The sequence below is a fragment of the Bison bison genome, unplaced genomic scaffold (assembly GCF_000754665.1).
Source record: "Bison bison bison isolate TAMUID 2011002044 unplaced genomic scaffold, Bison_UMD1.0 scf7180017851055, whole genome shotgun sequence".
In the NCBI taxonomy this organism is placed as follows: domain Eukaryota; kingdom Metazoa; phylum Chordata; class Mammalia; order Artiodactyla; family Bovidae; genus Bison; species Bison bison.
In genome coordinates this window covers 18,782-29,735 of record NW_011481628.1, presented here as the reverse complement: position 1 = coordinate 29,735, position 10,954 = coordinate 18,782, and the positions used below count along the sequence as shown (strand labels likewise).

The window sequence follows — 10,954 nt, the reverse complement described above, 5'->3', positions numbered from 1 at the left end:
TGGATGTGAGAGTCTGACTATGAAGAAAGCTAAGCACTGAAGAATTGATGCTTTTGAACTGTGGTGTTGGAGAAGACTCTTGAGAGTCCCTTGAACTGCAAGGAGATCCAACCAGTCCATCCTAAAGGAAATCAGTCCTGAATATTCATTGGAAGGACTGATGCTGAAGCTGAAACTCCAGTATTTTGCTACCTGATGTGAAGAACTGACTCATTGGAAAAGACCCTGATGTGGGGAAAGATTGAAGGCGGGAGAAGAAGGGGACAACAGAGGATGAGATGGTTGGATGTCATCACTGACTCAGTGGACATGAATTTGAGTAAACTCTGGGAGTTTGTGATGGACAGGGAGACCTGGTGTGCTGCAGTCCAAAGAGGTCTCAAAGAGTCGGACATAACCGAGCAACTGAACTGAACTGAATTTGCGGGGAAATCTAAGTATTTTTTCTACTAAACGGTACAACAAGGTGTAAGAGAATAACAAATATGATGATGACTGACAATGAAGACACTTAACTAGAGGGTATGTCACCCAAGGAGAATCTGGACTCATGTGCCATAGCCAAACACAGACAGTGAGATGCCAGGGCCCTGAGTTCACAGTCCCAAGATTTAACAAGATTTTACTAAAGGAAAGATGGGGAAAACACATGCTACATTTTACCCAGAAAAGTATTCCCAAGAAACAGAAGCTCTAGATATGTAGCAAATAATAAGAGAAGCAATATTTTTCATTTAAATTTTTTGGTTTTAGCTTTCAATGAGGATTTTGTTTATTTGTAGTAAAAATTAAATGTATTTAATATGTGCAATGTGATATTTTGATGTAAATAAACATTGGGAAACAATTACAGTAGAAAAACAAACATACGCCATCATCACATGTAGTTACCCTTTTGTATGTGTGGTGAGAACATTTAAGATCTACTCTCTCTACAAATTTCAACTATAAAATAACAGTTACATAATTTTTTTTTTCTAGAAAAAAGTAAACAGCCCAGGGCAAAGAGACATCCAAGATCAAGTTTATAAACAGCCCTTCAGCTTATAACACTGGTGTATCTGTGGCAAATCCTTAATAAAATCACCCAAAATCCTTATTTCTTTTAAACTATTTAAGACCTGGGTAAACTATGGAACAATTCTGCAGCATTTCTCAATACAAAATCACTGAACACATTAAATCAGGTCTTATTAAAAGTGCTAAAATGCATACTTAAGAAAAAAGAAACACTGAATTAAACAACTTGAATAAATAGCAACAAATTCTCATCAAAATACCAAAAACAAACTTGTGATTTCAAGTTTCATCCCAACATTCAGCTCTATTCTTTAATACCATTATAAACAATCATAACTATAGAATATAGTGAGTGAGTCTATGTTTGGCATGGATTCCATTTATGTTTTTTTAGTTCACACAATTATATTCAATATGATTAGATGTTTCATTTAAAAATATAATCGTTTCCTTTCTCAAATACATTTTTTGCTCCTAGATTTAATTTTATAAATCCAATCACTGAAGTTTACTTTTAAATACAGCTTCAATGTAAAAGAAGGTTTTAATGAACAACAAAAGTTCTACAAATACAGCTATGAGATTTAAGTATGAAAACATTGAAAACCAATTTGATAATCAGAATCCATTACAAGCTGAGTGGATATTATGCAACAACCTGTGGATAAAAGTTATCAAAGGCAGCTCTGACACGATCTCAACACAAAACTTTTCATTATTTACCGGTAAAGTTTGCTTAAATGACAACAACAAAATTGGCCTGATGCAAATAGCAAGACTCTCTAGGAAGGTGTAAATGATCCCAGTTACAAATTTTTAGTTTTCAGAGAACTTTCCCAAAATGCTTATGATGCTTGAGGGGAGGTACACACCGTGGTACCGAGCGACACTCACCTTGCAATAGATCATATGGCACACGGCTACTCTCAGCTTCATCCCCACACGCTGCATGTGGTAGAAGTACAAGTGGTGCAGAATGGCCCACACAAGCACGCAGGCGCTCAGCCCTGCTGCATAGCCATAGGCTTCTTGCAAAGCAGCAGAATTGGCAGGATCATAGTTTTCAATATAACTAACCATTTTCCCCAAAAATATGGGTTGAACTACTCTGGTGCCTTCCTGAAAGAAAAAAACCTTAATTAGAAATACAAGTGATGTCAGTTTTTCTTAATACAAGCTTTACTTTTATTGTTAGCATGTTGAAAAAGCCATCTTGAGAAAATGCTACATTCATGGCTAATCTAAAAGAAAAATGCACAGATCCACTATCTCAAAAAAGACAAGCAGACAACAGTGTTAGTTTTAACGTAGCCAAAATCTTACAATCAAAGACATTAAGCCTTAGTATTGGGTTGGCCAAAAACTTCTTTTGGTTTTTAAGTAAAAATAAAAGGCACATTTTTCATTTTCACCAAGAACTTTGTTGAACAACCTTGTCAAAGTTCTGTTCCATTACCTTCTTCCATTTTTCAGGCAATTTCCTAATTTCATCCTCCCAAAACTTTGTATCTTTTTGAGGAAAACTTTGTATCTATTTCAGGTGCCTTTTACAGTCTTCTGGAGAATTAAAATTTTCTTCCAGTAAGAGAATCTTGTAAAAAACAAAATAAATGGAAATCTGAAAGTGCGATGTCTGATAAATATAGAAGATGGGATAGATCCTCCAGGTCAGGCTGTAACAGTTTCTGCCTGGTCATCAAAGAAACATGCGGTCTTACATTATCCTGATGGAAGATAATGCATTTTCTGTTGACTAATTTCAGACACTTTTCATCAAGTGCTGCCTTAAGTTGATATAATTGGGAGAAGTACTCACTGGAATTAACTCTTTGGTTTTCTGGAAGAAGCTCATAATAGAGGACTCCCTTTCACTCCCACAGTATACATAACATCAACTTCTCTGGATGAAGTCTGGACTTTGGTGCAGTTGGTGGTGGTTCATTTCACTTACCCCATGATTTCTTCCATGCCACATCAGTGTAGAGTATCCACTTTTCATCGCCCATCACAATTTGTTTTTAAAAAGGAGCATTTTATTAATAATTACGTATCAGTAGAGAATTGAGTGGGGAAATATGGTCAAGAAGGGTTTTTTGCCCCCTGCTTAACTTAGTTGGAAACAAAACAACAAAGTCATTAACATAAACAAAATGGTAAAATGACTTTTGATGTGTTTTTTTTTGGGGGGGGGGCTATTTTGAGTATGTTGACTATCTCCCGTATGATATAACACTGATTGTTCTTAATCAATGTCTGGATTTGATCTGTGTCAACTTCTACTATCAAATGGTCTACTCAACTGTGGAACATCAGCCACAAAGAAACCTCCAGCACAAAATGTTTCTCTTTTTTTGGCTGTGTTGAGTCTTCATTGCAGTGCGCAGGCTTCTCTTGTTGGGAACTGCCAGTTTAGTTGCCCTGAGGCATGTAATATCTTACTTCCATGACCAGAGATCAAACTTGTGACCCCTGCATTGAAAGGCAGACTCTTAGGACCACCAGGGAAGTTCCCAGATGGGTTTTCTTTTGAGAGCTCTCTACTGTCTGTACAAAGTTGAGGCACCCACACACAAGAGGAAAGGAAGAAGAATCCAAAGCTCAAAATGTGAAGCATAACAAAAAAGCATTTTATGCTCAACCAACTAGTGCCTGCTCAAATTATTTACAGAAAGCTGACCCCATGTCTCAAACGGATGAGGCACTCAAATGGATGAGGCACTCTTATATTGCTCTACACACACATGTTCATAGGCTCTAACACCTGCCTTACCTTCCACAAGGTCACAGGAGATTTCATCTACTCCAGAGAAGAGAAGACCATGTAGTGGAAGAATTATGAGTAAGATGACCATATAAGAGTAAGATGACCAGTTTTCAAGAACACAAAGGCTCACTGAGACACTTCCAGAAAGCCCCATCATTCACCCGTAGAGGTGCTAAAAGCTTAAGAGCCCCTCACATCATAGATTATAAAACACACTGCTTATAGAGTTTACTTAGGTAGAAGTCTGGAGGCTTACACAGAGAAGCAAGAATGTCAAACTACACAGGGCAGTCCCCAGCCCAGATATGATCAAGGGAAGCCCAGTGCTGCAGGCTACAAACCTGGGGCTCTCCACCAGAAGTCCAGCAGTAACACCTGCCATCCCAAAGTGTCCTAAAACTGTGATTCTCTTCGGGAATCACTGCTGTCTGTTACTCAGCTCTCTATTTGGTCCTAATATCGTTGTAATTACAGGAAAAGTAAGAGTAATGCCACCTACTTAAAGAACACTGTAAATGCAACAAATCCAGCAAAAAAAAAAAAAAAAATACTGCAAAATAAACGCAGGTCATTACTGCCTAAATGTCTTGATTTTTCTGCTGAGAGACAGAATTTAATATGCCAGCTGAGCAAACAGCCTCACTAAGGAGTAATGCCAGTCCAGGACCTATATCTTCTACTCTTCTGTCTGTTCCTGATCCTAACCCTCAATTAGTGAGGTAAAAAACAACTGAGAAAGTATTCAGTATCAAACTTGAAACTGGGGGCTCTCCTGATAGCTCAGTCGGTAAAGAATCCACCTGCAGTGAGGAGACCCCTGTTTGACTCCTGGGTTGTGAAGATCTGCTGGAGAAGGGATAGGCTACCCACTCCAGTATTCTTGGGCTTCCCTTGTGGCTCAGCTGGTAAAGAATCCACCTGCAATGTGGGAGACCTGGGTTTGATCCCTGGGTTGGGAAGATCCCCTGGAGAAGGGAAAGGCTACCCACTCCAGTATTCTGGCCTGGAGAATTCCATGGACTGTAGAGTCTGTAGGGATCACAAAGAGTCAGACACAATTGAGTGACTTTCACAAACTTGAAACTAACCAAATTAAAACTTTCTGGATAAGCAGGGAGAAGATAAAAAATTGTTTCCAAGATCCTTCATCTTTGACTTCTAAGCTTGATCTGTGAATATTCTTTCCACAAACCAATTGAGATTAGAGTTCTTACTCCTTCACAGGAATTCTTCACAATTGTGAAACCATAAAAGATTTTTAAAAGAGTCCAATACAATATGACAACATTTGTTCAAGTTTCCACAGAAATCTCAGGGTAAGAGAGAAATAGACAGACATTTCATGGTGCAGTCCCTAGTATTCAACCTTCTGAAAGTACTTGGCTTTTGGGCCCCATTTCCTGCTTCTTAGGAGAACTTCTCACAGGGTTAAGTGCTAAAATTTCCCCAGTCAGGATAGTTTCCCCATTACATTTCTACATGTACTTAAAAGGTTTCTTACCCAACTCCACCATCTCCACTTTATGAGAAAAATTAATAAAACACAGAAAATAGAAACAAGCTATCAACTAAAAAAATGCTTGAGTGAAGTATATAAGCAGAAAATAATGAGCTTATGGAAAAAATGAATAGATAGTTTATCTTCAGAAATGGGGGAACAGGTGACAAAGAGTAGAGCTGAGAAAGATCCAGAGCTAAGGAGGAAAAGCAGTGAATCAGGGGAAAAAATAGCCATTAGCATTCTACATATAACTTCACTCCTCCCGACAAAATGGTCTTCATCCTGACTGTAGCTTACCATCACCTGGGAGGGGTTAGGAGCACTCTGAGGCCTGAAACCCAGCCTCCAGAAACTGATTTAGGTTCAAATGATTAGAGATGGAGCCTGAAGTTCCCTCTCCCTAGAAGATGCTGGATGCAGAAACTAATCCCATGTAAGCATCTGGTATTCTCCTGTATCATCAGGGCATCTGGACGTGGAGGGGTCATGAACCTGCTCTGAAGGACTTACAAGTGCCACAGAGGGTTTTAACCAGAGTTCCATGTTACATATCATGCTTCTAGGAAAATTCCTTATGAATCCAAACTCTTGAGACTCCAATGATGAAATTCAGACCTTTCATTTGACACTACAGAAAAAAGTAAATGTTTATAAAATACTATATCTACAAAATAAAAACATGAATAAAAATTTGTAATGTTACCTCTAAAAGGGGAGGGAGAATTAGAATGGAGCCAACAAGGATATCAGACTTCCTTAAAAACAGCCTCTTCTGTTGATAGAGTTTGAAAACAATATCAGTTCAATTCAGTTCAGTCGCTCAGTTGTGTCTGACTCTTTGCAACCCCATGGACCACAGCACACCAGGCCTCCCTGTCCATCACCAACTCCTGAAGTCTACTCAAACCCATCTCCATTGAGTTGGTAATGCCATCCAACCATCTCATCCTCTGTTGTCCCCTTCTCCTCCTGCCTTTAATCTTTCCCAGAAGAATATTATACAGAATTATAATTATAAAACAATAAAGTTTTAAAAAGCAATTCCTAAAATTTCAGAGTGAAATGAAACAAAAGGTATATCCATCCAGTAGGCTGAGTTATACAAAAAAATAATTATTAAAAGTGGTTGTAAAAAAATAATTTGAAAACACATTCCCTGTGTGATATGCCTAAGGACAATATGAACAGCAAAAAAATACAAAAAGCTTCCAAAAGTCACATTATGGTTAATAGTGTTGATACTATAAGATTTTTAAATGAGTAATTATGTTGATATCATTGAGAACTGGGATTAGGCATGACAGAAAAGAGAACAGATGATGAAAGAAAACAGATACCAATCTAAGAGTTAAAAGATAAAGTAAAAACACTACTGTCCTGAATCTGATTTAGATTGAAAATACCCATATAAACTCAAGGTTTGTTTACTACAAAAAAATGTATACTAGCCTTGTCCAATGAAAAAGCTGAGAAATAATAGCCAACTCAACAGCAATGAGCACCCCTAGTGCCCAGACCATAGTCTCTAAATACCATTTCCCACTAGAAGGAACCATGGCTGCTTGGAGAAATGGAGATTCCAGGGCTGGGGCAAATTTTTACTTAAGGGTGCACAGCTTTTTTGTGTGTAAAGATAAACTAGAAACATTTTGTCACATCAGAAAGCAAAAAATTAGCAAGGATTTCTACAGTATGCACAAAAGACAGGAGTCCTAGGAAGAGATGCATTCTATCCTTAATGGCAGAGGCTGGTTTCACAAAGAGCTTAGAAAACTCATTGCTGTTTATAGGCCATTATGGCTGAATGAGATCTCTTGAGAAAAGTCACTTCTAAAAGCCAACTTTTCTGGAAAGTAATTAAAAGTTTCACTTCTAAGCAGGATTTTGATTTTTTTAATCATTATGAAAGCAATCTTTTAAAAAAAAGGAATCATCAAGGAAATAATCTATTTCCTTGATTTTTTAAAGAAAATGGATTGAGGGGGATTGGAGGATGAGTGAAATAGGTGAGGGAGATTAAGAGACACAAACCAGTTATAAAATAAATAAGTCGTGGGAATGTAATGTACAACATAGGGAATACAGTCAATAACATTGGAAAAATTTGTATGGTGACAGATGATAACTAGACTGATCAGGGTGATCATTTAATAATGTACAAAAATACTGAGTCACTACACTCACTATACACTTGAAACTAATATAATATTTATATTATACTTCATTACACTATATATATTATATATTATTATATTATATATTAGTATATATAATATTATATATTATGCTAATATTTATATATACTTCATTATATTATAAAGTATAATACTTCATATTATACTTCAAAAATCATACTTCAATTTTTAAAACTTTTTTTCAATGAGGCAATAAAAGTATAGATTTTTTAAAAAAATGAATCGAAAAGCATTACCCTCATATATGTCTCAAGGTCATCACGGATATTACTAACACCTGATGGCTAATGCTATGCTCTCAAGAATCAGTAGAGCAGGTCTGTTCTGCAGGTCCCTTTCTAGTTGGCTCAGTGCCCCCTCCTCCTCTCCTTTGCTGTGTGGTCCTCAGTGGTTGCTCTGAGCCCACATATCTCTGTCACAAGCAGCCACTCCTCAGCCTCCTGGGTGGAGCAGAAGTGAGGGACACATGGAAGAAAGGGTTGGGAAATAAATGCAAAGACCACTCAGCTCTCCAGGAGTGAGTCAAGGCACAAAGCGCTGAGTCCAGGCACAAAGCCCACTTTGGGATGCAGAGGATTCTACTTACTTCCTGCTCATCAGTTGAGCTCCAATATAAAGATTTACACAAATATGTGCTTCCTACATTCTCCACCTAAAGCAGAGACAATCAGCAAAAGTGGCCTTGGACAAAGGTCAGTAATTAGACAAGGCCAGGCCATTTCTAAGGTTCCCAGGAAGAGGACATAAACTGTGGTCACTCCGCCCCCCTCAGGGGAAGGGACTGGGTGAACTGGACTGGGTGAACCCCCTCTGGTTCTCTGAGGTCACCCCACTTACACACCAGCAGGTGGACACCTCATCTCTCACAGAGAAGCCCTAATGACCTGGGGAGGTGGTCTCTGTGTCTCTGGTCCAGGAAGAGTCTTCGGGCCCCTCCTCTCCACTCTGAGGGCCCCAGGCAGGCAGAGACCTGTTCTCCTCACCCAAGGTCCCCATGGAGGTGCACACAGGGGCCAGGGTGCCGGGAACTCGCTGGCTGTTCTGTTCTAATCAGGGGTGACCTGCAAGTGCTCCAGGTTGGACATTAGCCTGGTACTTGCTTCCCCAAGCCTTATGATCACTCCTCAATTTGCACAGGACAGAGGTTTCACACTTTAAAATCTTAACCCCAAAAGCCTCATGCTGGACTGACATCACCCTGCCTCTTCCCACTGTGTGCCAGGAGTGCCTTTGCTGTGGTTGGTCACAGCACTGTCTGGGAACCATGGGTAACCCATGAGTCGTCTGTGCATCACAGGAATTAAAAGAGGGCAGGAGGTTACAAAGTAAACGTATTCATGTTTTAGAGAATCCAGAAGTGAGTTTAGATCTTCCACTATCTAAAATTATCACCACTTAGGGACAGTAATGAGGGGAAGCTGGCTTCTTAAGAGGCTCCTGGTCCATCTGACCACAGCATGATATTGTTGCCGGCATCAACATCCTAGTCAAATCTGGCACCCAGGGGACATGGTCACTTGAAAACTACTCACAATTATGATCCCAAATCCGACTTCCTGCTCCAGGAAGTTCTTAGCATCCTATTTATTATATTAAACAAAGTTCAGGATCCATGTGTCTGAGACCCTGAAGACAAAGCTCTAAAGACAAGCATTCCTGACCCTGGATAAACTCTTAGTCATTGAGATGATCAGGCTTGTAAGTCAGAGTGCCTGAAATGGAACCTCACTTTGTCCTTTAAACTCCCTGTAACCACAGGCAACCTATGTAATTACCTGGGTTCAGAGTCCTTTCTTCTACAATGAGGGTAATAGAAAACCTACAACTTCGCTGAGTTAGCCAAAGAAATAAAAATGTTATTACACATAAAGTGCTCGTGGCAGTTCCTGATACATAACTTAATTCGAGTACTTGCTATTGCTATTGCTGCACTACTAATAGTACTGTGGCTGCCACCACCAGTACTACTCAGTATGACCCTTTGTAACTGCCACTTGTACTTGTAGTACTACTACTGAGATGAGACCCCCATTTACCAGGTCCTCAACTCCCCACTTCTCTGCCATGACCACCCAACAACCAGCCTCCTGAAAGAGGGGCTGGGGCTCTACCACTTGCACTTGATGCAGCCCCTAGGCCTGGCCTTCCTGGATCCCCAGTAGGAAGTGTTCCTGGGGCCGGACAACTGTGAAATAAACATTCCACCCCACCCTTCACAAGGCACTGCAGCATCTTGGTGGTCAGAGCTCTCTCTAAGGTGGCACTCTGCCCCACATACCTGTCCCCACCCTATGGCACAATTGTCAACTCACCTTTGTCATCAATGAGAACTCCGTCTCCCAGGACCACCCAGTCACCTGGGAGCTGACAGATTCTCTGTCTGTCCATTTGTGTGGGGCAGACTTCACCTGCCCAGCTGCCCACTGCCCACAGTGCCCTTCAGTATAGCACAGCCTTTAAATAAGAGCCACGCCGCCCACCTGTAAACCACCTGGCCCACCCACCTCACCCCAACACAATGAACTGAGGACAGCTCACCACCTTCTCCACCTAAAACACCCCTTTCACAGCAACTGCATCTTCCATCCCTCCTGCCCTCACACACTCACAGGCCACCCGTGCCCCTAAGGCAGTGCTAAGGGACCACGGAGAGCACGAGCCACCCAGGGGGGTCTGCAGCAGACCTCCAGCAGGCTCAGCCAGAACAGGGGACTGACGGCACTGTGTCCCCAGGTGAACCATCTCACTGCGGGGTCTTGACCCAGGATCTTCAGGGTCACGGAGGTCATTGACCTCACAGTTTTCTGTCCCTGGTTTTCTCCTGCACATCCCCTCCTCCATCTCCACCAAAGCCAGGATACCAAGACTCTCCCTTCAACCAGCAAACCACTTCCACAGCCAGAACAGAAACCAGCATGGAGGGTGCATGAATTCATGGTGAAGCTGGAGCTCCTCCACATGGAGTTTCTGACCTGGGTGACCTGGCCCACAGGGAGGGCACAGCCCAGGGAAGGGCATGCTCTTGGAGCTCTGGCTCCTCCAAACCAGCTCCTCCAAACCAGGAGGCTCATATTCCTTGAGGTTGTAGGATATTTTCCTCAAGGATCACTTTCAGCATTTGTATCAAGTACTAAGCACTAAAAATGTCCTCAGTCCTAATTAGTCACTCAGTCATGTCCGACTCCTTGCAACCCCATGAATCGTGGCACGCCAGACCTCCCTGTCCATCACCAACTCTCAGAGTTCACCCAAACCCCATGTGCATTGAGTCGGTGATGCCATCCAACCATCTCATCCTCTGTTGTCCTCTTCTCCTTCTGCCCCCAATCCCTCCCAGCATCAGGGTCTTTTCCAATGAGTCAACTCTTCGCATGAGGTGACCAAAGTATTGGAGTTTCAGCCTCAACATCAGCCCTTCCAATGAACACCCAGGACTGATCTCCTTTAGGACTGTACTGGTTGGATCTCCTTGCA

The 10,954-nt window shown here is 41.2% G+C and overlaps 1 protein-coding gene across 1 annotated transcript in view; it reads right to left on the bottom strand.

Annotated features, from left to right (window-relative positions):
- Window positions 1-10,954, bottom strand: part of LOC104995883 (multidrug resistance-associated protein 4-like) — a gene marked incomplete at its 5' end in the record, with an annotated part of 34,276 nt that overhangs the window by 14,304 nt on the left and 9,018 nt on the right. Inside the window, one exon of the mRNA XM_010849941.1 lies at window positions 1,915-2,139. Within this exon, the coding sequence (XP_010848243.1) occupies window positions 1,915-2,139 (225 nt within the window). The remainder of the gene's footprint in view (window positions 1-1,914; window positions 2,140-10,954) is intronic.